At 41.0% G+C, this 26,983-nt stretch overlaps 1 protein-coding gene across 7 annotated transcripts in view; it reads right to left on the bottom strand.

Moving 5' to 3' along the window:
• The window catches only part of Sema6d (semaphorin 6D), a 55,163-nt gene extending 29,281 nt beyond the window's left edge, over positions 1–25,882 (bottom strand). For all 7 annotated transcript variants that reach the window (XM_026390800.2, XM_026390815.2, XM_026390843.2 and 4 more), the window contains exon 1: positions 25,077–25,882. Coding sequence is in view for 1 of the 7 variants with exons in the window: in XM_077799607.1 (XP_077655733.1) it covers positions 25,077–25,091 (15 nt within the window). In the remaining 6 variants the exon portion in view is untranslated. The remainder of the gene's footprint in view (positions 1–25,076) is intronic.
• Positions 25,883–26,983: the final 1,101 nt, after the last annotated feature.

Here is a 26,983-nt window from a genome sequence, read left to right as displayed (position 1 = left end):
TATTGCCCTTATCTACATTTATTCTGGCTTCCCTTATGAGTCACCTTAGGGGATATTAATATTACCCCAGAAAACAAAGACACCTAGAGAAAATAGGGAGTTGGGGGAGTCTGGATTCTACTCTCAACTCAGCCTTTAAGCGACTGAGGGACCATGGGAAAGCCAATTTACCTTCTTTGGCTTCAGTTTCCTCATCTCTATAATCAGAGGTTGGGCCAGAATGTAGGCAATTGCTAGAGCTGCCACAAAGTTGTGAGATTTTTTATGATTCTGAGTCTTGTATCTAAGTTGATGAAGGCTTTTAACCTCAAGTAAAAATGATTCCCCATTCACATTTCTAAATTTCTTGTACAGTATCAGCGTTGCCTAGGATACAGAGCGCATGTGCTCCCTCAGAAACCCTGAGACAGGAGACCTCTGCAATTGCTGTCTCTGATCTGTGAGGCCAAACCAGAAATGGGTTCTGTAGTGCAAACGGGTCTCTGCTGGCAGTTAGGAATGGGGACTCGGCACCCTGATGGAGTCCTAGATGGAATGCAGAGGTGCATTTTTCCTCCTATAACAATGTGGACTTGGGAAACATGGCCTTTGGTGTCACTTCTACCTTTTCTGAACCCAGGGGTGAAGAGCTGCAGGCTCTGTTGCAACTTCCTACAAGGAAGCACTTTCTTCTTTAAATTGTATCGTGTGTGGGAAGCTCAGTTTTCAAGCCCTCAGGACTTTGCTTCGGCTTTCTAAGTCCCCTCAGGGTCACCAACTGTACTTTGTAGCCGATGGAAGTATTTCATAAACGCCTTCTGTGTATGAGGGTAGGGGTCAGGGGACCCGGCTCCCAGGAATATTCAGTCTAGATTAGAGACAAGGGAATGAGCTGCTCACTTTTATAGAAGCTTATGCTTTTCAAAGTGTACATGTCTGTCTTACCTAGTTTTTCATCCTTCAAGCTGCCCTTAAAGGTTTAGGGCAGGAGTTATCCCCACTGAACTCCACGTCAGCTCCATGAAGACAGAAGTCATGTTTGTCCTGTTCTCTGTTTCATCTTCATAACCCACCATAGTGTCTGGCACCCCATATCTACCTGGTGAGTGTTTGCTGAATAAATGAATGAATGAATCTCCCCTTTACAGGCAAGGTCACACAGCTAATAAGAGGCTTCTTGATCACTTGTCTCCAAGTCCACTGATCTTTATATCACCTCAATGGCTAATCTCAGAGAGGCTCAAATGGATCTGTGTAGACAAAAATAAGAACGAGGTTCCACAATAACATTCAGCTATGGTCTTCCAATGATGGGACCGGACTGCTCTCTTAACATCCTATGTTCTAGATGTGGAAGGAGTCCCTTAATTCCAACATCAATCTCAGCTTCTCCTACCTCTCTGCCCTTGCACATTCTGCTCTTGTCACCTGGAACATTCTTGTCCTTTCCTTTCCCTTTCCATGGCTCATTTCCTAATGAGAAATCACTTCCCACCAGGATTCTCCCACTTTTCTTTCTAAAAAACTACCAATATCTGGTCTCACTTTTATCATAGTAAACCATACAATATGATGACACTTTCTTATTTTCTCCATTTTTCCCTCTCTCCCCCGCCCTGACCCTACTGTGAGTTCCTTAAATTCAGGGGCTGTCTCTTTTATGTCCACAAATAAATTCCTAATTGCTCATCACAGGGGGTTTAACAGTTTATTGAATTAATTTTTGAGTAATCCTAATACCTTATGAAGAAAAGAAAAAGCTGAAAAATCTCTAAAGAGCATTTTTGTCATTGACAGTGAACTATTATTGATAGGTTACCCACAACTGTTGTTTTTTAACACAGACACACACCAGCACATTGACACATTAACACACCAACACTTTATGCTGTGTATGTGTTGGATACTTTCTTCTTTACAGCTGCAGACCTGACCCTAGGAAGATTTGGGCTGCTACCGATTTTGCAATTACTAGGATGGACATGTAGGACTGGCAATACTACAATGATAAGACTGGTGCATTCTCTACAATGACCAATGACCTGTTTCTGGGGACTCCAAACTCTATCCTCATCATAGGAAGATCATGGGGCGGGGACTTGTAGGCAAGATGGCTGTCATAGACATGCAAACACGCTGAAAGATTGGGAAAGCATTGAGAGAAATTAGTCTAATTACCCTTGGAGGGACAAGTGTGGTTGGCTTTGGTTTCCCCTCTTATCCTTACAATAGACTTACAGCTTTCAGATAAAGAGAAAGGATTTATAAAACTAGGGGAGGCAGAGGATGTGCAGTCTTTCGAAAAATGGTCACAGGGGCAAGGCATAGCTCCTGCAGGAACAAAACCAGGAGGCCCTGTGCTGCTTCTTCAATGGTTGTTATCACTTGCAGCTGGGTGGAAGCAGAGCTGCCTCTTTCCTATCATCATGCAGAGGGTCCCAGAGAGCCTTTGGATGAATGTGAACTCAACAAGAGGCAAAGGAACTGAAAGGCAACTTCAGCCCAGTACTTATGCTCTGGTGAGAGGTTCTAAGCCCAGTTCCTAGGCCCTGAGCTCTCCCTCCCTCGAGGGCATCTGTGACATCTTCTCTGCTCACTTTGTCCTTCCACGGCATCCAAGCTGCCCAAGGGAGAGGCAGAAACAGGCTTCCTTCTGTGAGGAGGGAGGATCCCAGGCATGCAGCCCCCAGCTCCCTCCTGTCTCACCACCTCTGAGGTAGGATAAAGGAGCGACTCTGCTGACTACCTCAACATCTTTTTTTCTTTTTTTAAAGGAACGAGTGAGATAATGTGAGTAAAAATACTTCATAAATTGTAAAGGTGTTATCTGGGTGTGAAGAATAAGTAGTATTATTATCAGTGCTTTATTTAGTAGCAGTTTGCATCAGCCTAGTAGACTGACATCGCTTTTCCTCAATAGTAATATTCCTATTTCCAGGGACAGCTCCTCTAAGTCACCAGCCCTGCTGGCGCTTCCTGACTTTTGTTCCTGCTGTTATTTGGACTTGGAAAGTCTTCAGTAGCTACTGTAACTGGTGATTTCCCTGTTATCTACTAGGACCTGTAACCAGTTTGACACCTTTCTCATCCTTCCCCTCAGTTTCCTGGTCTCCTTTTCACAACACTCCATCCATTTCTACAGTGGAATCTGCCCAGATGGCAACACTGTCCATGTACTTGTCTGACTTTCAGATGGGATTGAGAGTTCCTAGAAGTCAGGGCCTACCACTTATTAGGGGGATCCAGTGCACTGACCAATATATGAAATATTTCCTCTGCCTGTGCCTCTCCTCAAAGAGAGAATTTGTCTGATAATATTCTCATTTGTTTGCATGTGACGTACCTGGAGTTGTGTGTAAGAGGCAGATGCTGGAGTCAGAAGAAATAGACACAATAAAGACCACAAGAAGCCAAGGCTAAAGACTAAAAAGGTACTTTGCATTGTGCTCAGTGCCATTAGAAAGTGGGTACTTTTCTAAATTTGCAGATGAAGATCTGCAGAGGTAATATGCTTTTCATCAGAAAACTAAATGGCAGGGTTTAAGTCAATTTGACTCCAGTGTCTGAGGTCTTAATCACTGCACCAGAAAAAGTTAATGCAGAAGAAAAGGAAAAGAGAAAGAAGCATTTGCAATTATTAAGATAATACTGTCTTATTCTTTAGCTCAATTTTATTACTGTTATTTTAAGATATGAATGGCACTATTTCCCTCAAATTCTTTCCCCTGGTCTAATAATGTAGCAGTTAAAGATATCAGAAAAATAAGAAAATAGAAGTTTCTATGAAAAAATAATAAGTGAAGATTCATGCAAGAAGCAAGCCAAGATCTTGTTTTACTAAATTCTGGGAGTTGGTCTCCACTCTTCCTCTTACCTGCACCTGTGAAGTTAGAGGCCAGCAGTGGCCAAAGGCTTTTTCTCTCACTGACCCAACATCAGAGCTTTAAGTGGTTTTTAGGGAAGAGAGTGCAGCGGTGTGGCAGGAACCACAGTGCACTGGGTACTTCCTTGTTCAGGGGCTCTTGCCTGGAGACAACTGGAGGTACAAAGGCTCAATGGGCTCGCTCTCCCCCGAGGTCTTTCAAAGGTAAAGAAAGTCTCCCTTAGGTGTTTAGCTGGCCTGGCAGAGTAGATATAGGGAGGGAAGCACATGAGAAATACATCTCCACCACTGAAAGGCTTGTGTACGTTTCAAACTTACTATTTTCAACAACCAAAAAAAAAAAAAAACAGCAAAGGGCAAAGTTCTCATTTCCACCCCACCCCCATGGAATGGCTTAAAAAGAAGTGTAAATGTATGAAATCCTCAAAAATGACAGTCTATGGATGAGAGCCCATGTTCTCACCAACTGTAAGCATAAACATCTCTACAAAACCCAGTAAGGAAATAAGCTTCACTTTAAAAATATGTTGGCTCCACCTCCTATTAGCTGTGCGACCTTGGGAAAACAACTTCACCTTCCATACTCAGAAATATCGGATAAAGTGGAAAATAATTGGACCTATCTTATACAGTTTTTATGTAGGTTTACAGACTTAATATACAGAAAACCTTTAAAACAGTATAAATAAGTAGAAGGGATAGCAATCACTGTGGCCATCACTGTGATCTTGTTAGTATCATACTTCTTCTTTGTGGGGTTTCTTGCTTTATTTCTAGTTTTTACTGAAGACCACCTCTGATGATTTCAGTGTTTTCTTCTAGTTTCCAAATTCTGTCTTGGAATAATCATTGGAAGGCAGGATCAAGAGACTTCAGTTCAAAAATAAGTTCCCTTTTCCTGGCACCAGTAACAGAAACACCTAAATCACCTACTCAGCATTCAGGCGGAGGATTCTCATAAATATGGCTGTCAATGCATTAGGAGTTATGTGTTTTGCCAGTGTAAATGCACCAAATATACTTAATGTCATTATTCTTCTTGAGATGCTGCACACACTCAGGTCCACCTTCCGAATCTATCTTAACAGAAAAGATCAATGACAGAGATGTTTGAAAGTTCCAAGATCTGGTTTCTTTGGGAGAGTTGGGGGTAAATGGAATTCTTCTAGATTCCCCACAGTGCATAATTCAGTTTAAGAGATGCTATACTGAACTCCTTGCTGTGGAAAAGAGGGATACGGTATAAGGAGAACCTGCCTAGGGAACTATCTGGAAAGGAAGGGAGGCTATTGCTCAATGCCTCCCAGGCCCTAGTGTTCTAAGTACCTAGGTGTTCAGCTTCTCAAAGGGCTAGAAATGCTGGGTGGTAGTTTAGCAAGGTGATCTCTAAGTGTTTTTATATTGTTTCCATTTAGAAGTGGGTGTCTGAACCTTCCCTATGAATCTGGGCTACAACTGTTTTAAGTAAAAGAATATGTTGTGCCAGTTCTGGGTCCAGGACTTAGTACATGAGCAGCTTCTACTTTCTATTTCTCCTGACATTTGTTGCTGGAACTCAGCCACCATAGCATAAGGAAGCCCAAACTGCTTACAGAGCAGCCTTCATGAAGAGGCCCACATGGATGAACTAGGACTATTGCTCTCAGCCTTCGCTCTGCTTGAGCTGACCCGCAGCACTCATGGCCTCGTGAGTGAGCCAGCTTAGAATCAGATCTTCCAGCTTCACTTGAGCCACTCTGGTTGATACTACTTGGAACACAGATGAGGCTCTGCTAAGCTCTGCCTGAATTGTAGACCCATGAGCTAAATAAATAATTGTGGTAGTTTTCAACTCTGGGTTTTGGAATGGTGACATACTCCATGTTCTGGAGGAGACTTCTCTCCTGGATCCTCTCAAGCATTATCTCTATTATGAAATACTACTTCCTTTGCTCTATCCTTTTAGTTCAGCTGAAGATTGAAATAAGCTGTCAGAGCTAGATATTCTGCAGAGACACAGGGAACCTCTACTTAGAGTGCAGATGTTATGACAATTCCCCAGCAACAGTCTTCAGATTGCCCTTCTCTGTGTCAAACAGTACAAAACTTGGCCCTAAAATGTCTTGTCTCAGTCTCTTAAAAAATCAAAATTCCTGTTAGCAATCATAGAAATGCAAATTAATTAAAGGAAGTATAATATTACACTGGTGAAATAAGTCTCTCTCTTTTTTTTTTAAAGGATAGATACTGGTGAAATTGGGATGAAATCAGCATATTGCACATGGCAATGTAAATCAGCACAAGCATTTAAAAAATGATTTGGCAATGCATAATGCACACACATGCATGTTAACATTGAGGTAGAATAGAAGAAATAAGACATTGATAGAAAGGAGACATAAAGGAAGGTCACAGAAAAAAAAGATTTTATTTGGAAGGTCTTCATACTTGTCCAGGCCTGTTACTTCCAAGCCAGTTTTTTCCCCAGGCCTGTCATTCCCAAATTCCTGGGAAATCTGTAAATCTACCGGTACGCTATTACTATACCTCCCTTTCCCCAATAAATAGATTAGACAAAGAGAGAGAAAATAGATATGAGGAACCTATAATTTGGGGGACTTTCTAAATTATAATAATTATTACAAAGATCAGAGGATACTGAGACTGACCAGACCTACCAGAAACATTCCTATATCTTTCCAAACCCCACTCTTCACCAAGTTTCCTTTAAAAGATGAGCTGGGGGACCCCCGAACACTGTCTCTCACTCTCAAGATGGCCCACAAACTCCTTGAATGTGTATTGATTGCTTAATCCCCAAAGGTATCTCTCCTTGAGATTGCCCTCATTCTCCCTTGAATATGTATCTACTTTCCTAAATAAACCTCTGTCTATGCCTCTGACTGGTGTGTGCTGGAATTCTTTTCCCTCATGTAGGTCAAGAACCCAGCTGGTTGTAAGTAGAGTTGCCCCTTCTCTCCAGGAGTTCCTCAGACCTTACTGTGAAGGCACCTCTTCTCCTGTGACAACACTACCAATTTTTGGCTAAATTTTACTTCTGATAATTTATCCTAAACACTCTAAAGTAGGAAGAAAAAAAAAGAGACATTATAGGAATATGCTTATTTATGTAAGTTAAAAAAAAAAAACTGGAGACAACTTAAATTTTCAAACAAAAAAGGTAGTTAAAATAGAGGTATATTATACCGGCCTCATGAAATACTATGCAACCATGGAAATAATATTGAAGATCAACAACCCTCAGTTTTTAATGCAATACGAACATTAAATATCATGAAAATATCCGAATATAAAATTCTATGTTTTCTGATCACAAACTTATAATAACAAAGATATGTAAGAAATAGATAAAAATAAAAGAAGCTATTTTAGGACTTTGTTCCTCTTTAAAAATAATACTTTGTAAGTTTTTTTGAACATTTCAAAATAGAAAAAGAGATGCTCCCCTGATAAATAAATAAAATAAGTCCAGTCACCTTCTACCTAAATAAGCTGAGCACTTCCTGGCAAGGACGTTATTGGCTGTCTGTTGAATAAACCAAGATTTAATACTTGGATCCTGTGGGGTATTTTCTTGAAACATGTAACTTATTTTTGATGATAACTTCCTCGAGAACAAGTCCTCTCTCATTGTCTGTGTCACATTTATACTATGGATGTGTAGTAAGAGGGAAGGCAGGTAATTTGGATAATTCATTTAAATTAGCATATTGCAATTTTGGCTTTGCTCATTTCCCTTTTCTACCTCCTACTTTTTCCTTCCTCAGCTTCCAAATATAAAGTGCTAAAATAAAAGCAGCAACAACAGTTTCTATTTTTAAAGTGAACTTTAATCCGATTTTCACAAAGATCCATGCCAATTCAAAAACCACTGCTGTTTCTCTCAGTGCCAGTAATACTAGGATGGTCTTTTGCATTAAAAATTAAGAATTACTGTCACGTAGGAGAAAGAAAACCTGGCTTACACAGTGGTCCAATCCACACCAGCAAAAAAGCAAATGGAAAACTGACTGCAACTGTATACTTGGACATTGAAAGCCAAAAACATTTGTATCCCAGTTGTTCAAATATTGGCATTAAGATCTCCTTTCTCTACTCTGAAGCAATGCACAAGAAAATCAAGAATAAAACCTTCACAATCAAGTTCCAAACCTCCCTGGAAAGTCTTAGGAGTATGGTGGCAGGAAGAAAGGCTGTTTTTCTCTGCCAGTCTTCTTGCTGTTCACTGAGACTGTCACCCTATATCACTGTGACCCAGATAAGTGTCAATCTAAGCATTAAGAAAACTTCTATCTGAATGTGTAACAAAACATTAAATGCGTGTTTTCATAAACTAATTTGTACAGCTGAACTGTTTACATTTTGCTGTGAAGATAAATGACTGCTGGAATACTGAATCTCTTTCAGAGTTTTGTCACACCAAACTATTTTTCTTAGTCACAAAATAAATACTATAGTAGATAAGGGTGATTCTATAATTCTGTCTTTAGTTAGAGCAATAAGTTGGACTTCAACTATCTGAGGTCCTTTGCAAATCAGCCCCTTTAGTGCTAATATAAATGTAAACACAGCAATCACAGCAATCACATCCGGTGATTAGGGGCTGTGGAATATCTTGGGAGCTGAAATGTAAACCCCATTTGGTTCCAAGGCTTCTAAGCTAAGCATCCTACTGTAACACCATAGAAACAACCAGAAGTCAAAATGTTCTCCAGTCAAATGAAATTAAATAAAGTAAGGTTAAATAAATAAATGAATAAATAAATAAACCCCACAAACTGTATAACTTTTAGAAGATTCAATCTATAGCCCTTGAAAGTAGAAAAGATTATCATTCCTTTTTTCTTTCTCAGCCTAAATTATTTGAGTTGTTTAAAAGAGTCTACATTAACACCTCTTGATCAGTGTCAGAGTAAAAATTGCTTAATATTTAAGTGATGAAATTCATAGTACTAAGAGTGGTGGCTTTGATCTTAATTGGCTTCTGATACTGTGACTTACACTAAGTTGTTTGTGGCTTTTAACATGATAGAACCACCCCTCCCCCCACCTCTACTCTGCTGCAACAGGACTGAATCCTTGTGAAGCAGAGTTTAATGATGCAAATGCTTAGGTGGGTGATTAGACACTCTGAGCAATGAATTCTCTTGTGATCTCAAATCTGCTCAAGTAAAAGGTGATTTTAGGCAGAACTGAAGGTTTATCTGAAAATGACCGCTGAATCTCAGTTAATTTAGAGTTGTTGTTTTCTTTGAAATGTCTTATTGTTGCAATTTTCCAGTGACCTCAACTTGATGAGAAAACGAGTGTATTTGGTGTATGTGTCTGCCATTAAACAGCTAGAAGTTTTAATGCAGAATTTATAGCAGTGTTTGGCCAGATTAACTTGACCCAGCAAGATTTCTGTTCCTGCACTGAGTAATATTGAAGACTCAGTGGTGGTAGTTCTTTCTTGAAACTTGGAGACTGGATCTTTGTGAATTTGGGCCATGATGGCCATAACAGTATCTTTTCCAAAAGTTAACACTGAGGTTTAACACTACAGAGAATATACCCAGAGCTGATATTCATGTGCAACCACACTGTGGGATCTGTTTTGCTTGGTTAGTGCCCATGCCAAAGACCTGACTAAATGTTTTTATCACTGCTTTGCAATACACAAAAGTTCTTGGGCTGAAAATCAGAAAATTCTCAGGTATGCCAACATTTGTATATTTGTATACTTGAGTTTTAAGGTCTGGAATATAGATTTTTCTTTTCTTTTTTTAAAGTGTGGCAAAAGTACAGGAATGAGTTAGTTCTCCTCTGGGAAATTAGCATAAAATCTATAGAGAGGAAAGGACAGATCCAAATGAAATGAGTAGAATAATGCCAGTGCTCAATTAATTTGATTTTATGTTGTAAAACAACCAAATAGCATGTAGGCCCAGGCTAGAAGTCAAAGGTCGTGACTATATAGTTCAACTTTCTCAAGAGTGCTAATTTTAATATTTTTTCTTTTGGTCCTGTAATCTCCATGTCCTAATTTCTATTTCAGAAAACATGGTGATCACATCTGAGCTCTTCAGAGATGTGAAGATAATCAGCTAAGACCCTGGGGATCATGTCAATTCTGTCTTAGTTCACAACTAAGGAAACTAAGGCCCCAGGAAATTATGTGACACAGTAGGAACTCAGACTCAGAGCTGATGACTTTTTCCAACTCATGGCTGCCTACTGCAAACAATACTAAACAAAAATGTTTTGGTGAAAAGAAGCCATTTAGACAAGCCATGTGATTGGCAGGACCTAATGCAAAATGAGTCCTTGATCAAAGAGTAATAAGAATTTCAAGATGGCGGCAGCAAAGAATTTTTAGCCCAAGGTTAAGTACCACTCATAGGTCACACGTCCATGAAACTGATCCTGTATGCAGCTATCTGGTGCACAGACAAGTGAATGAATGAATAAGTGCAGGAGTAAAAGGCCTAGAAGCACCTAGAAAATTACTATTATGATTTAGAAGCAGGTTGAGCTATACATTAAACCATCTTGAATTCTTGTCCGTTTAAATGTCACACAAATAATTTGAAAACATTCATAGCATAATAACCTTCCAAGTCCCATCACAAATACACTGCCTGAACCATGTCTAAGAAGGGAAGGGCAATTGGGCACGTGGTAGTGCCGTTGAGCTCTGGTATGCTTAAGAAATGCCAAGTTCTTACTGGAATTGTTTTTGGCTATTTTCTGACTGTTTATGCATTTTAATGTAGCCATCCGAATTTTTTTTTTTGAACCAATCCATATACAAAATCTAGATTCATATATGAATATTTCATATATTGTCAAACATCCTTGATTTGAAAACAATAGTCATAGTAATAACAAAACCACTACAATTTACTGAATTTTTATTATGTCAGATTCTATGCTCAGGGCTTTGTGTATATTCCTCCCAAAAACCTTAAGACCTCCCAATGAAGCAGAAATGTTATCCCAATTTCCCAGTGAGGAGAACAAGGCTCCAAGACACTGAGTGGCAGAATCAGAATGTGAACTCAGGACCCTTCAGACCCATAACAGCGGGGAAAGCAAATAAGGGAGGTCAAGTATATAAACAACAGTGGAGCAAAGGCTATTGTTTCCCTTTAAGGAGCAAGACTTTCTTGATAAAGCCGGAGTGAAGTTTCACCTTGTGAACAAAAACGCAACTATAAAATACTAAAAGTAGAAGTTTCAGATATTGAAAATCTAGGCAGTTAATTTTTATAGCTTCATGAAAAGGCAGATCAGCTGTACAAAGAGCCGTAAAGGAGGGGCTCCTCCCTCATGTTTTATGGTGCCTTAGGACTGATTTAGTGTTGCTGCATTAGGAAAAGAGGTTAAACAGTGCAGACTGAAGGGAGACACAGCCAGGATAGGATTTCAACTCGGGTATCCTGCATATATGCTATTAGGTGACAAGAAAAATTAAAAAGTGGTAACTTTCCTCAGGAGATACAGGATTTATCATATGTAACAGAAACACATGAAACTTTAACTTTGGAGCTTCAAGGGTTATTGGTTTTTCTTGAAGTAGGAACCACAGAAAATGTGAATTGATAATCATGAAATGTCTTACAGAGTTCAAGAGAATTGAGTTAGTGTTTCTGTCTCTACCTCTCAAGAGATAAAAGCGCCTTCATAATTATGGCTTATATTTACTGTGATGTTTCCAAGTGTTAATCTGGCAGGAGTATCTTATTTCTCCTTTAAAACAAGCTACAGGGGGGAAATAAAGGAAGCTTGGTGGAAGCAATCTCATTTTCTATATTCTGTCCACTTTTTGGTAGCGTTTTCCTCCAATGTCGTATTGTTTCTATTTTTATTTGTTTAATTATATGCAAATTCTCTTCTAGGTGTGCAAATTTTTAAAATAATGGCAGAAAAAAATAGGGCAAAATATCAAACTTTTATAGTTTGGGTACTCTTACAAATGTGTTTAGGTAGTGCACAATGTGTGTACATAATATGCAAAATGTAACAATGTGCAGACAGAAATGCTTTGTAACAAAGTACTGACTTTGCTCCTGTATCCATGGGAAAGCCATTCTCCCCATATCTAGGTCAACTCTGGTGCCTGCCCTGCTGCCCAAGATTGCTTTAGACTTCAGGCTTGAGCAATTCTATCCTAGGAGAACGAGAAGTCTGTCACTGGGAAAGGTTTTCTGGGAAGAGCTGGCCTTTTGATCTGTTGAAATGTACCAGTCTTATCGGGAACTGAAAAGAGCTATTTAAGGAGAAGGCAGATAGGCAGAGAATGGCAGAGAAGCCCATAGAAAGCACCTGCGTCTCAGGCGCCTTGTTTAGCCAAACAACTAATCAACCTTAAAGCCACCACATCTTAGACTTCTTATAATGTGACTTAATAAGGTCTTAATTATTTAGACAAATTTGAATTGGGCTTTCTGTTCTTTGTAGTACAAAACATTCTAATAATGGAAACCCCAATATGACTGAATACCTTAGAGTGAAGGCCAATTTCCATGCATTATCTCTAATTAATTTGACAAGTCTTTAAGAATATTTTCTCCATTTTACAGAAAAGCAAATTAAGACTCAGAGAAACAATTGATATACTCAGTTACTCACATGTAAAGAAGAGATTTTAGGATTTCAATCTAAATCTAACTTTGAAGGCTATCATATACAACCTCTATATGGGTATGTGCACACATGCATTCGTGCATATGTGTATGTGGTAGTATTATAATTTTATATATGAATATACTTATGAATGCCAATATATGGGGGAGGTGAAATCTAGTAGCATAATCACTTATTATGTTTTTGATAAATTGCTAAAGGTAGTGGGAATAATTGAGGATTACACAACAAAATAAATCAAGTGGCGAGAACTACATAGAGTAATCCTTACAATTTTTCCTTCTGCATGGGAGTTACTTATCTTCCTTCTCATGAGCCATAACTCAAGTTCTGTTCTTGCAGCTAGCTGAGACTTCAAATGACATCTGCATTAAATATTTCCCAGCCTGTACAGAGATCATGCCTAATGAGGATGAATGTTTTGAGGAGATGTGTCTCTAAAGACAGTAGTCCCCTCTTATCCACAGTTTTGCTTTTCTGTGTTTTCAATAAACTGTAGTCAACTATTATCTGAAATAATTATCTGGAAAATTCCAGAAATAAATAAATCAAAAGTTTTCTATCGAGTATTGTTCTGAGTAGTATGATGTTACTGTATCATCCCAATCAGCCTTGCCCCATCCTAGCCAGCATGTGACTCATCCCTTTATCCAGAATATCCATGTTGTATAGGCTACCTGCCTAGTACTCACTTAGTAGCTGTCCCAATTATCAGAGAGACAGTTGAAGTATCACAGTGCTTGTGTCCAAGGATCCCAAAACACAACAATAGTGGTGTTGGTAATTCAAGTATGCCAAAGAGAAGCAATAAAGTGCTATGTTGAAGTGAAACAGTAAAAGTACAAGAAGATATTTTAAGAGAGACCACGTTTACATAACTTTCATGACTGTTATAATGGTTCTGTTTCATTATTATTGTTGATTTCTTACTGTACCTAATTTGTAAATTAAACATTACCATAGGTATGTCTGCAGTAAAAACAAAACATGCATGATACAGTACCATTTGAGGTTTCAGGCATCCACTGGGGGTTCTAAAATGTATCCCCTGTAGATAAAGAGGGACTACAATATTCACTCAAGGATGGAAAATTCATTTTGTTGGCCTACCACACACCTCCTTTTTCATATAAGACTTTGCTAATCAATAAAGGCATTTTTTTTCTCCCTGACCTTGAATGCAATCCTCTAAATTTCTGCAACACAAGCTGCAAACAGCCACACCAATCAGTCAGGTTTAGCTTTTCATTTTGAACCCCATCTGCCCTACTGGTTCTACCTGTTCATTGGGGGATGGCTCTTCAGGGATATAACCAAAAATTACAGAGAAATTGTGCAATGGTAAAGTATGAACCTGAGAGCCGAATGAGGTGCAATTGTTGCTAACTGAATATACTGTCTATGTATTTCTCAAAATTGAGTCTAAAAACTGTATTAGCCGCAATGAAGTTTAAGTGATCCCGAAAGAAAAGGGCAAAGTGTTGTAAAATGTAAATGGCAATAATAAATTTGAAAAGTTGGACTATCCATCTGTCTGTCTCTTTATACAGATAGCTACATCCACATTCATGAGATGGATTCATGGTTTTTAAAATCATCATTATATTTGATCCTACTTACAGGTAGTTGAAGCATGTAGATAAATAAAGCATTAAAGAATTCTATTACTAGAGCCTTGGCAGTTATCTGTACTCTCTGCTGCCCATCCCCAGCTCACTTTGTTCTAAGGAGAAAACAAAGGCCAGCAGGGCCAAGGTCTCCTCCTCAGACATTTGGCTGGCTCACAATTGAGCGAGGCTGGGTTTCAGACTCCCAGTTCTGCACTCTCATTCCATTTTCAGATAGCTCCGACAGCCTTTTCAGTGATGGTTATACATTTTACACTTCAAAATTTTATTAAACCTCATATATTAGCTAAGTGTGTGGTGGAGAAAAGAGAGGGAGAGAAAGAGAGGGAGAGGGTGAGGGAGAGGGGGGGAGAGAGAGAGATAAAGAGAGAGATTTCTGATAACTTTCTTCTATTCTTTGGAAATCTAGCAGCACACAGGCTCCTAATTTAATGGTTGACCTCTCAGGACATCAGGCCTCACAGGCTGGAGATGGTTTCAGCCATGCATGGATGGGGTGCAATAGTCTCACCTGAGGAACCCCATCCAATGGGATAAGAGATGATGCCCAAACCAGCAATCAACAGAGTGATTCTGTCATGTTTCTTTAATCATTCTTTGCTGAACTAGGAGCTCCGCTAAAACACTTTCCTACAGACCCCAGACCTCTAAAATAATCCCCCAACCTTCAAAATGCTTGCTCACACAGTTACGCAGGGACAGATGAATGGATTTAGGGATCCCTTTACATTCTGTCAATCAGCTAAATAATATCCACCCTCAGAAATCATGAATGACTGTAGAATGCTTAGTACAAAGTAAGATGTAAAGATCAAGAGGGTTAATGTTTATATTTTTACTATGATGATTATATTTAAAAAGCCCCTAATTGATTATTCTGAAAGCAACAGAGCTCTCTCGCCACTTATGTCCTATGACTTTATTGTTCCCTTCACTGATTAAATTGAGGAGGTTTATGGTGAGTGGTTGAGGTCATGGGCTTTGAAGTCAGACTTGGGCATGAAATCTGACTCTGCCATTGTATGCTCCTGGCTGGATACATACCCATGTTAGGCAGAATAATGTCCCCACCCCTCAGAGATATCCATGTCCCAATCACAGAGACTGGGAATATGCTAGTTTACATGGCAAGAGGGACTTTGCATATGAGATTGTTAAGGATCTTAAAAGAGGGAGTTAAGTCTGGGTTATCTGTGTGGACTCAATGTAATCAAAAGAGTCTTTAAAGAGAGAGGGAGACAGAAGAGTCAAAGAAGACATAGTTATGGAAGCAGAAGCTGGAGTCATGAGATTTCTGGGCTTTGAAGACAGAGGAAGATGTTCCAAGTGAAGGAATGAAGATAGCTCCAGAAGCTGGAAAACCAAAAACAGAGATTTTTCCTGGAACTGACACCTTGATTTTAGTCCAGTGAAGCCCCGGTCACACTCCCAACCTCCAGAACTGTAAAATAATAAATATGTATTGGTTTAGGCCATTAAATTTGTAGTAATCTGTTACAACAGCAATTGGAAACTGATATTCTTTGAGCTTGTGTGTTGTCTTCTACAAAATTGAAATAAAAAAAAAAATGTGTTCCCAAAGACTGATATGAGCATTGTAGAGAGAATGTAAATAAAACACTTCAGTGCTTGGCACAGATTAAAAACTCAAGAAATGTTTGGTCATGATGCATATGCTATTATCATATATAAATTTGTATATCATCGATTATAGTAAACAGTGATTTCCATGAAGAATATTTCATTGCATTAGAATAATACCTTATATTTGAGGAGCACTTATCTGATTGTCACCCAGCATTTCCATCCATGCTGCTTTATCTGATGCTTGTCTAATTGTGTGGGACAGCAGGATATCAGTGGATGAGGAAACTGGGTGTCCAAGGGGAGGTGCCTCCCCCAGGCCACTCAAAGGCCAGTCTGTTGGCCATGGCTGGAGCGCAGGGCATCTTCTTCCAAATATAACAGGCTTCCAGCCTCATGATGTGGCTTACAGAAATATATACACATGGTGCATAGAATCTTAATATGAAACAAAAACAATAAAGGCAAACGATGATGGGGTTGTTCACTGCAAACCAGACCATTTCACCTACGATCTCAGCCAGTGGAGTTTTTCTGCCAGGGCCTCCAGCCCCCTTTCTTCCATGCGTAGTCAGATACACTTTCTAATGCATCGAGTCAATTGTGCAAGGCACAAGGGAAAAAAATCCCATCCTGACCGCAGCAGGCAAACACCTTATGCCCTGAAGCATGAAGTTTGATTACCCTTATCTCAGTTTATCATTAAATCAAAAACTGGTGATATAAATACTAGACCAGGACTCCATTTATGAAATGATATAGGTCAGTCAGCCGAAATAAGTGAGTGCCCTTTTTCTTTCATAATTTCAGCTCACTATGAAGCTCTTTTGCAAACTGGTAAGGAAAAAAAAAAAAAACAAAACCTCTTTAGTTGTGATCAGATTTTACTTCTTTTTCACTCTTTTGGGAGCTTGCTGAGATGTCTTTGGCTCATACACATTCTCCTTGTGCTTTAGGCAAGAGGTCTCAGATTTACCTTGTGGCCCGCTACAGGTAGTCTTGATGAATCACACTGTGCTTGGATGGGAATCTGTGTTTTAACAAGATGCCAGGTGATGTGCAGGCACATTGATGTTTGAGACACTCTGGCTGCACTGGGATACCTTCTCCCGAAGTGTGATGAAGGGGTGGGCATGAGTTGCCTGGGGTGTCTGTTAAGAAGGCAGGTTCCTGGGCTCCACTCCACACCCAGACAAACAGACCCCGGGTGCCAGGGTTCTGCAACTCTGCATTTCACCGCTGTGTGATTTGAGGCATTTTGAAGTGCAAAGTCCACAGAGAGACATGGGAGATGAGGGTGATGATAGGAATGGTTTGAGAGTGCCTGAATTTTCATGGCACTGTTCAAGTTTCATCAGCCCAGGGGCCACCAGCATGGAACACATACCAGTTATCTACATTTGTCCTTTGACGCAATCAACAGTGGACACCAGATTCCTGACGACATGATGCTGACAGATCTGACATCTGGATGAAGGATCGTCAACTACCATCAAGGTCTGGGGTGAATCCAGGCCATGGGGCACCTGCTGCCGCATTCCCCTCTCCATTCTGGCTGGTCTGTGGCCAGAGTTGTGGGTTAGAGTAGAGGGTAATTGTTGTCGAACTGGCTTCAAGGTCTATGTCAGTTCAAGAGAAATGATAAAAACACATGTGGACAGACAGCACAGGAGAAGATCTAAAAGCATAGGCTCTGGAGCCAGACTGAATTTATTTTTATTTAAAAGACACGGATATATTTATAGCACTCACTATATGCCAAACACTATTATAAGTGCTCTTCAAATATTAATTTGTTTATGTCTCACAGCAACCCTTGGAGGTGGGTACTACCATCAGTGTTCACCTTTTGTGAAGGTGAAACAGAGGCTCAGAGAGGGTAAGTATTTTGTCCATGATCACGCAACTTATTAGTCACATAAGCTAGGACACACAACCCCAAAAGTCTGGTTGAGTTCATGTTATGAACTACCATATTACACTGCCTCTCATGGATCCCAGGCCTCCGGTTCCACTGTTCACTAGCTGTTTGAACCTGGGAAAATTACTCTCCCATGTCTCAGTTTCTTTCCATTAAAAAATAAGTATATTTTTAATAACAGTATCCATCTCAAGGATCACTGATCCAAAGATTTAACATATTTACATATAAGAGTATCAGGCACATAGTTAAGTACCCAGATTGTGTTAGAGCTCAGCTATTAGTCTTACATTCTCAGGGGTGGCATGAGGATTAAATTAGATAACATATTTAAAGTGCCAGGCACAGTGCCATGGCTCTCGGTGAGCACACAGTAAGTGCTAGCTGTTATTATTAGTCTAGCTAGCCAGCCCAGTTTATTTTAGATCCTGTCTGGAGGCAACTGTGCTCTGAGCAGGGGGAGGTAGCTTGCCCTTCACTTCAACAAGCAACTGGGTAGGAGCCAATACAATTATTAGACTAAACAGGTTCTCTGTTTTATGTCACTGGAATATTCCTGAAAAGTTCTCATATTGAATTTGTTTGCGCTTAATCCCTTTTCCCTATTGACCTATGTTATAATTTCTGATTGATCTTCAATTGGCAGCCATGATTCAGACTTAAAGACTCTTCTCCAAGACGGCCCGTCATGTAACTATAACTTGTCAAAGACTTACATATACCACGGAAAACTGAAACACTGGAGCAATTCTTGGTAAAGCCATGGGTTTGATCATTCCCTAATGCAACTGTTTTCACTTTATTTTTCCTTTATTATGTGTTCTAATAAGCATACTCATATGATGGATCTTCTGGTCTTCCCTCCCTTGAAGCTTATTATATTCACTATTAAACGTAACTGTGTGTTGCTTATAATTTATGTTAACCAAGGAGCTAATGATGGCTTAGAAATCACACGCTCAAACAGCCTAGCTTGGTGGAAGTTTTGGCATAAAGGGTGAGAGCGAAAGTCGTGGGTGACATGGTGGGTTACTGATGGCAGGTAGGTTTATCCTGACAACTCAGAAGCACAAAGGGATGCTGAATCCTCAGGGACCTACTCAGTTTTCCAAAAGGATTCACTGATAACTTTCCAAGTCATTTATCCTTTGTAAGTAAAGACTGTCAGAGTCCCCACCCACTGCTTGCAATATACCAGTCATGATGGCCAACATCTGCAATGTAGTAGACGGTTACTCAATTATCACATTTATTAAAAAATTTGCAGCGTATCTGCTTTGCTAACTTGCAGTAGTGACCAGGAAACAGTCTCACAGAACCCGCAATCCAAGTAGCACCTAGACTCCAACTTAATTTACTATCACGGTTTCAATATGATTTTACTGACTTTTCCACTTTTTATCTCCACATCCTCTTCTCTCCCCTCTCCAAATGCCCATATATTACAGAGTCTATATCTAGACTCCTTTCAAGTTAAAAAAAAAATAAAGATAAAGCTGATGAAGCAACAACCTTCCAATCTGGTTCTGCTAAACAATTCTGTGAGGAAAATCGTGTCTTGCTGGGTAATTTGAGGCAAATCATGTTCTCTCTTGCAATGTTTATGTGTACCACTGATCCAGTTGACAACTGACAGAGTATTCTTTTTTTTTTTTTTTTTTAGTTCTGATCACAGAGCAATCTACTGAATTGCCACAGGATTGATCCCATTCATTCTGATGTCTTCAGTTGCGGGCCCATCTGCTGAATAGCTAAGTACAGTAGCCCAAAGACATTCAATAAATCTTTTTGGAATTGCATGGCAAACTGCCTGTACACACCTGAAATGAAACTCTGTTGTAGGTAAGGACTCAAATGTGGACAACTGCTCTAGACCGCGACTCCTGCCCCACCCCAGGGCATCTGCCTAAGCTGTTCTCTATGCCTGGAATGTCCTCCCTCGCACCACCTCCCCCAAAACCCCTCACTGTCCACCTGTCCAAATCCTACCTAGTTCAAGGTCCAGCTCAAATATCAGTGGCTTCACAAAGCCTTCTCTGACCACCCTACCCAGAAATAACCTCTCACTCTTCTCAGTTTCCACTGGTCAGTGTTTATCTCCTCTGGCACTAAAAACATACCTCATTTTGTTTTTGACTTTATTTACTTCATCTTTCCTATGACACTAGGTTAGGTCCCTGAGCTCTGAACTGCATCATGCCCTTCTTTGAACCCTCTTCCCTTGGCACCTACTAGTACAGAGTGGACACTTGGTAGAAGTCAACTGAATGAACAAATATTTGTGCCAACAAATTATGAAAACAAAACCTGCAACATTTTTTTACCTTTCTTATGCCTCTATTTCTTCTTTGTAGCTTAAAAAAAAAAAAAAGCAAAACAAACCTTAACTTGACCTACTAATGACCCAGGGAACATTTGGAAACTTAATGATATAAGTAGAAAACTCCCAAGACCAAAAAAGCTTTCAAAGACCCTTCTAGGAACAAGTGCTGTGTGGGAAACATGGGGAGCGTCCCAGTCCCTGGTTTGCTGACAGCCTCCTCCCGGGGAATGCAAGTGTTATTTTCTCAAGGAGCTTCATCTGCTCTGGCTCTGATGTGCCAGTTCCTCAGCTGAGTAGAAACTCCTCACTTTATTTTTAAGTACAGACTCCAATAATAGGCTAAGTAATTGCAGATTTGCCTGAGGCCTTATTATACATGTACCAACAGATTGAACTTTAAAAACCTATGTTTCCTTCCCATAAATATAAGTTGAAACCCTTAAATTTCAGCATTATGTGTAGTGGTAATATGCATTTGTTGTTGTTTTCCTCTCATAGGAGTCCCGGATTAAGAAAACACAATGACAACATCAATAACAAAATGCTAATGCACTGGGGACAACATCATACAGGTCAAAGGACCGTTGCTCTGTTATAACTAAGGAGAATGTATGGTACAACATGATATAGTCAAACTTCAGTGATACACTTTCCATCCTGGGGCCACCAATGCTTGAACAGCTGCAGCTCTTACTATCTTTGCTGATGGGGTCCATAAATACTCCTGGGAAACAGGACAAAGATATGTAATGGATCTTCACCTGCCAAGATCAGGGAAATGAATGTCAGTCGCACCCCGATGCAGAATCATTTTTGGTGGAGAGTGATGAATATTACCATTTGTTCTAATGCCACTGTAATCCTGAATGGGAAAGTCCAAAGCAGAGAAAAAAAGTGGGAGAAGAAGTACCTGTCATAATCATTTGGTCAACAGGAATAAAAATGCTGGAAGAATTTTTCAGAAATATCAGGAGGATAAAAAATTGCAGGTGCTCTGTGTTCCCAGACACAATTCCCTGTTAATGTGTGATGAAAACACGGGCTGAGAGGCATGAAGATCTGAATTCAAATCCTGAGTTCTCTACCTCCCTATGTGTGACCTTAGAACAATGGTTTAACTTTTGGTACTTCAATTTCTTCCTTGATAAAGCAGTGATAACAGACCTACCTACTGCAGTTGTTTGAGGGTGACATGATGTAATAAAGATAAAGATCATATAATGGTGTTCAGAATTTAATAAGCAGACTAACATTCAGTACTGTGTATTATGTTGGCTCCTGTTTTCCTTTCCATTTCCTCCTTCCTCTTCCCCTCCCAGCTGTTTCATGGTGGATTTCATTCATCAGTGTCAAGTAGAGAAGAGAAGACATTAGCTAACTCACACCAAAATATGAAACAGTCTCCTCTTGGCACATGGAACTCTAAGTATAATATTCCTAATTATAAAAGTTTAAACAAACAAATGAAAGGCTTGGTAATATCACCTAGCAAATACACAGACCTAATTCATGTTATTTTGACTTTAACAAGCAATGGCTACTCTAACAGGTACCTCATTAAGTAAAAAGAAGAAAATGAAACAAACAAAAAAATGTGGTAGAAAGCACCGGGTTCTATTAGGCCTAGACCCATTTTTAGGTATATCAGATGTTCTCTGTGAAAAGGGATGAAGGAATAGCATGCTCAGCTCACCCCCCTAGACAGGTCCTTTTCTGTCTTCAGTCATTTGGGATCACAGGCTAAAACCTACCTCATTCATTTCTTCACCTTTTCAAACAGAGACAAATGAATGAATTCTGATGGTGTAAGGTAAGTAGGATCTGAATGGCTCCTTCTAATTCTCTAATTCTAGCGGTTTAATCGTACCAAGCCCAAAGAATCTTTGCTGTGGTCACTTAAGTTGGGGCAAGCTCCCTCTTAAGTGGAACTCATCCTTGCAAGCCAGCAGGGACTGCAGCAGGTGTGCTTCTAGAACTGGATAAGGGGTCTGGCACAGGTTGAAAAATAATGGAAACGTCCCGTTCTGGGTGTTAACTTTAGTTACCACAGCCAGACAATGTTGCCAGTGGTGTGGAAGAAAAAATTGCTGTAGCCAGCTGTGCTGTTCACAGTCGGATGGATTCTGTGTAGCTCCAAATGGTGATGGAGCCAGCAGCCTGTTGTAGCCAAGGACAGAATGATGGATGATCTACATACTGTTTCCAAGTAGAGAGAATGGCGGAAGTTCACTTCAGGGTTGTTAAAATGCTAATCTGGGTGACTTAACAAAAGCCTTAATAGAAAAGCAAAGTTTGAGAAATAAGTATACCTCATGTGGTAATCTGTGAAGACCACTGATTTCATCGTCTTTGGTTATTTTATGGTTGTTGTTCAAAGTAAGAAGGTTTAGTAGTTTTCCTGTTGGGAGAACTAGAAGCAGTGACATTAATTAGCTGCACTGCCACTGGAGGAAGGGAGGTCTAAGAAGGATAACTCAGCCCAACAATAGCCAGCTCAACTGAAAAGTGTTAGGGTGTGCTTAATATAGTTATGTGTTTTTTATTGTCCCAATGTGGCATGGGAATAAATCAAAACACACTTCCCCCCCCCCCCAACGAAGTTGGCAGCTGTTCATAAAATAATCACATCCTAAGATACTGGCTTGGGCAGATATTAAGGCTAAGTCTCCATTCACATAAGGCACAGAAAGTGTCATCTCCCACTCTAGTAGGAGAGTATAACTCTATGTGAGTTATACTCACAATGCATTTTATCATTCATTAGTGATAAAGATTTGACCACTGTAAATATTTGGTGTGGACAGTCTTGCTTTAAACTCTCTAGGATAAAATAATATGCTTCAAAAGAAAGGTGCATATTTACATTTCTTGCCAGAAGACCTCCCTTGCCATTCTTTATTTCTCTTTATACTTGCTCAAGTTGAACATAGGTAAACATGACTGGCCCACCTGATGTTGGATCACTAGCTAACATAACTCCTTGCAAAGGACAGGTACTCAATAAACACTAACTGGCTGACATACCCTAACTGCCTCCTGTTTCCTCTAGAAATAAATTTAGAACTCGCAGGCGTAAGGTCTATTAATTGAAATAAAAGACAATATTTTATCCTGCAATATGCTAAGGAAAGAGTTCACCTCCTATGGTTACACTAATAATGGTTAGGCATTCAGCCAGGCTCTTAGCTCTGCATAAAATGCATCAGAAGAGTGAAAAATGATCCTTTTTCAGATGCATTTTTCACTCTTTGTATCTTAGTGAAACTCACATGCAAGAACAATGACTAAGCTAATTACCATGGTTCATTAGATAGAGCAGCAAGAAGTGAAGAACTTATCCAATTTCAATAAGTCCTTAACAATTATGGGTATCATTGTGAATCAAAGCTCTGATTCCTGTTTACTTGTTTATGGCTTTTCAAGCAATGGAAACCACCACACATGAGGCAAAAGCCCACTTACCCAAATTACAGTTACTGGATAGAGTCTTCCTGTGCAGCAAACAAGTAGACTGAAGTCCTTTGGATTTCTAAGTTGCCCTTACTCTACCAGGTTTACATCATAGCCGTCTTTCAAATCCATCAAACCAGGGGAGACAAGACCAGATGGTGCTATTAGAGGGCACCAAAAAAAAAAAAAAAAAAAAAAAAAAAAGGCAGAATGCCCACAAATCTAAATCAAACTCAAGTTAACCAGCTGTCTGGTAATAGGCAAGTCACAATATTCCTGGCACACTCTCCTGCATAACAGAAATGTGCCTCAAAAAAGGTTATCTATGTCACATCTCTAGTAGAAATGAGGGCAGGTAGCAACTTTCTGTAGGATCCAGCAAGAAAGGGTAGTGGATTTTTACCCTAACTAAAAGTTCCTATGGGAGAAAATGGTCTGATAAACCACACATTTTGGAAATCTTAGCATTATCTATTTATTTGTCTTTCTGTGAGACTATTCTAGAGACCTAAACAAAAGCACAGACACTAATTGTAAAAAAACAACACAGAGCTATAGTTTATTTATCTTAAGATATTTAAGTTCATGGCAATATAGACCCGAATCTCAGAGCTTATCTGGCAATTTCTATTTATCTAAGCCAGAGTAAATGTTTGTGTAATATCTGCCAGCTTGACAGAATATGCCTGTCACTCACTACATTAAACATGACTACACACAACTTAATTTCCTGAGTTAGATACCTAAGACAGTGAAGGGATTTGTTTTTAACAGGATGAATAAACCAGCATCAAACCTATTGTTTTAAACCACCAAAAGGAAAGCAAAATCCTCCCCCTGAGATGTCCAAGGTAAGATTTATCAATACTACAAGAAAGAAATCTTGTAAAATTTCTTCAAACAGTATTTTTCTTATTCTGAGGTGACACAGAAGAAATTAGTTTTAAAAAATGTTAAACCTTTCTATGGGACTTCAGCCTTGAAATTTAGAAAGAAAAAAAAATCCACTTTGTTATCCTAAATATCAAGTATATCAAGTAGAGGAAAGTACAACTGTAAGAACACACACACACACACACACACACACACACACACACACAATTTTGTACTGCAGACTTAGAATTCATAGTAGCCAGAAGTTTGGGGGTGGGGGAATTGCCCTACACATTTTTCCCCCAAATAACTGGAAACAATACAATTTTCGTTTAAGCAAAGGAGCCACTGTGCTGGTGGACACAAGGTCCAATTACTATGTGGCATCTACAATAATAATGATCTGTTGTCCCCTCTGCGAGAGTGGAGAGGGTTTGGGAGACTGGAATACCAGTTAGTTACTGACTGGTCGCCTCTGAGCAGGGTGTACTGCCCCAAGTTCCTCTAGCGCTGTAATTCACACTATACTTCCATTGCCCCTAGCTCGATGACATTTAGCTTTTTACAAGTTTAAACCATCACCTGACCGCAATGGTCCTGATGGCGGATTGAGCAGGAAAAAATTCAAACCCAGCTCTCCTTCACATCTCCAAGTCCTTCATGACCTTTCATTTAAATCCAGGAGTTATACACGACAAAAGGACGCCTTAATCCCTTCCAAATTACTCAGGGCATGCTGCTGTATCAATTTTTGCAGACCACGGACAAACATCACTGTCGTCAAGATGAAGAGAAAAGTTTCCCTACCTTCCTCTTCACCATGCCCCCGCTAGTGGCTGCAGAGGCGAGCGGCGGCGGCTCCCTCCCGGCTGCAGGACACCTCTCGCCTCCGGAGAAGGGGCTCGTGCAAAATTGACTCTTCCTTATTTGTTTCCATCCATAATTGATGGGGAGATGAGAATGTAACACATCTCAGCGCCGAGCTCTTGCCGCCTGGCGGAGACCCTGTCTAAGACGCTTCCGTAAAGCATTTCCAGTCGAAGAACAAAGCACGGAAAGTTGCCTGGAGAGTGGCCGGGAGCAGAAACCCGGGCGCCGGGTGGGAAGCGGGGTGGGCTGTAGGGAGCTCGGGGCGGCGGAGCCCGGCCGCAGCGCGCTCAGCCAGTGGAGGGGCAGGCAGGGTGGGCAGTGGCCGCCCTCGGGGCAGGAGCTGGTGATCGGCCCCCGGGGTTGGGGTGGTCTTCTTGCTCTCTTCACCCGACCGTCCCACTCGAGAGCGCACTGACAGGTAGCCTTAGGCGCCAGGGGCTCCTCCGCCTGCTCCCAGTCGGCCCCGCGATGCCAGATCCCTGGTTGTCCTAGCGTCCGTTCCAGGGCGGGCAGGCTGGATGGGGCGGCCGAGCTGTGGCCGGCTCCTGAGACCTTAGCTCTGCTCTCTTCCGGGGGCTGGAGCTGCCGTGCCCAGTACCCAAGCAGCCCTAGCTCCCCCTGACAATGTGAAGGGGAGCGCTGGCCGTGCCTGGCTAGAAACTTTTACTTGCTCCCCCACTCGGCTTTTTTCCCCCTTCGGAGGAGGGGTGTGTGCACAGTGTAGGAGGGCCTCCAAGTCTACGTGCCCCTCCCCCACAAGCAGCCAGCTTTGCCAGTTTTGACGGGTCCGCCAAACCTCTCTACGCGTCCCTGGCACGGCTGGAGAAAGAGCTTCTCAGAAAAGAAATCAACTCCCCAGTGACACTGCACACACCAACGACACTGAACACACAAACACATGTACACACACACTGTGCGATTCAGGCTCTCAGGTTCTGGGTCCGACCCCCATTATGCAGCCAGAGCATTAGAACATTTTTAAAAGACGGTCTTACCTCATGGAGGGAAGATGATTTAAAAAAAAAAAAAAGCAGCTTGTCACGATCAAGGTAAAGAGAAAACAATGACAGTATTCAAAAATAGATATCCCTCTGTCTCCTTAGGTCTTGGCTTCCTCGATATATCACGAAACTCGCTGCTACCAGTCCTTGCAGCAGCAGCAGCAGCAGCAGCAGCAGCAGCAGCAGCAGCAGCGGGACAGAGCAAGAGCAAAACAAACTGATGTACCGCAAATGGTGTAATTCGATCCATCTCCAAGTCAATCCATCAGGCGAGCCCGAGCCTGGTTCCCTCCGCGCACTCCGCAGCTCGCGGCTTGGGTCCCACCCCAGGGCGGGCGCGGACTGCAGGAGGCGCGGGCGGCCCGGCGCGCTCACCCTCGCCCTCGCAGGAGCACCGCGGCCAGCGCCGCCTGGAGGCCCCCACCCTGGCGCCGCGGCGCAGCTGACCCCGCGGTGGCCTCCGCGTCCCTTCTCTTCGGCGCTAGGCTGCGCGCCTTCTCTCTCCCCACCTTTGAGGAGCTGTTCCTTCCAGCAACTCCCCAGCCTCACTCATCCAGCTCACTGTGGCTGCTGCAGCCATAGGAACAGCCTTTTCACTTCCCTCCCTGTTTTCCTTTTTTTTTTTTTTTTTTTTTACGCTCCCTCACTTCTTTGAAAGCTTTCCTCCAGACATCCAGAGGACAAATCATTGCAGCCCAGTAGAGCTGTGGGCGCAGTTGTTCCCTGAAGTTCTGCCATAGTTCTAAGATTTATCTTTTAAGCAACATCCTTACAAACCCGCCCCCCAGCTACTCCCCCCTCCCATTTCTCTTTATAACCACTAAGCAAAACAGCTGGGAAGAA

This window comes from Urocitellus parryii, chromosome 6 (genome assembly GCF_045843805.1).
Source record: "Urocitellus parryii isolate mUroPar1 chromosome 6, mUroPar1.hap1, whole genome shotgun sequence".
Taxonomy (NCBI): Eukaryota; Metazoa; Chordata; class Mammalia; order Rodentia; family Sciuridae; genus Urocitellus; species Urocitellus parryii.
Note: the sequence above shows the minus strand (reverse complement) of the source record. Positions and strands in the feature narration are given on the sequence as shown.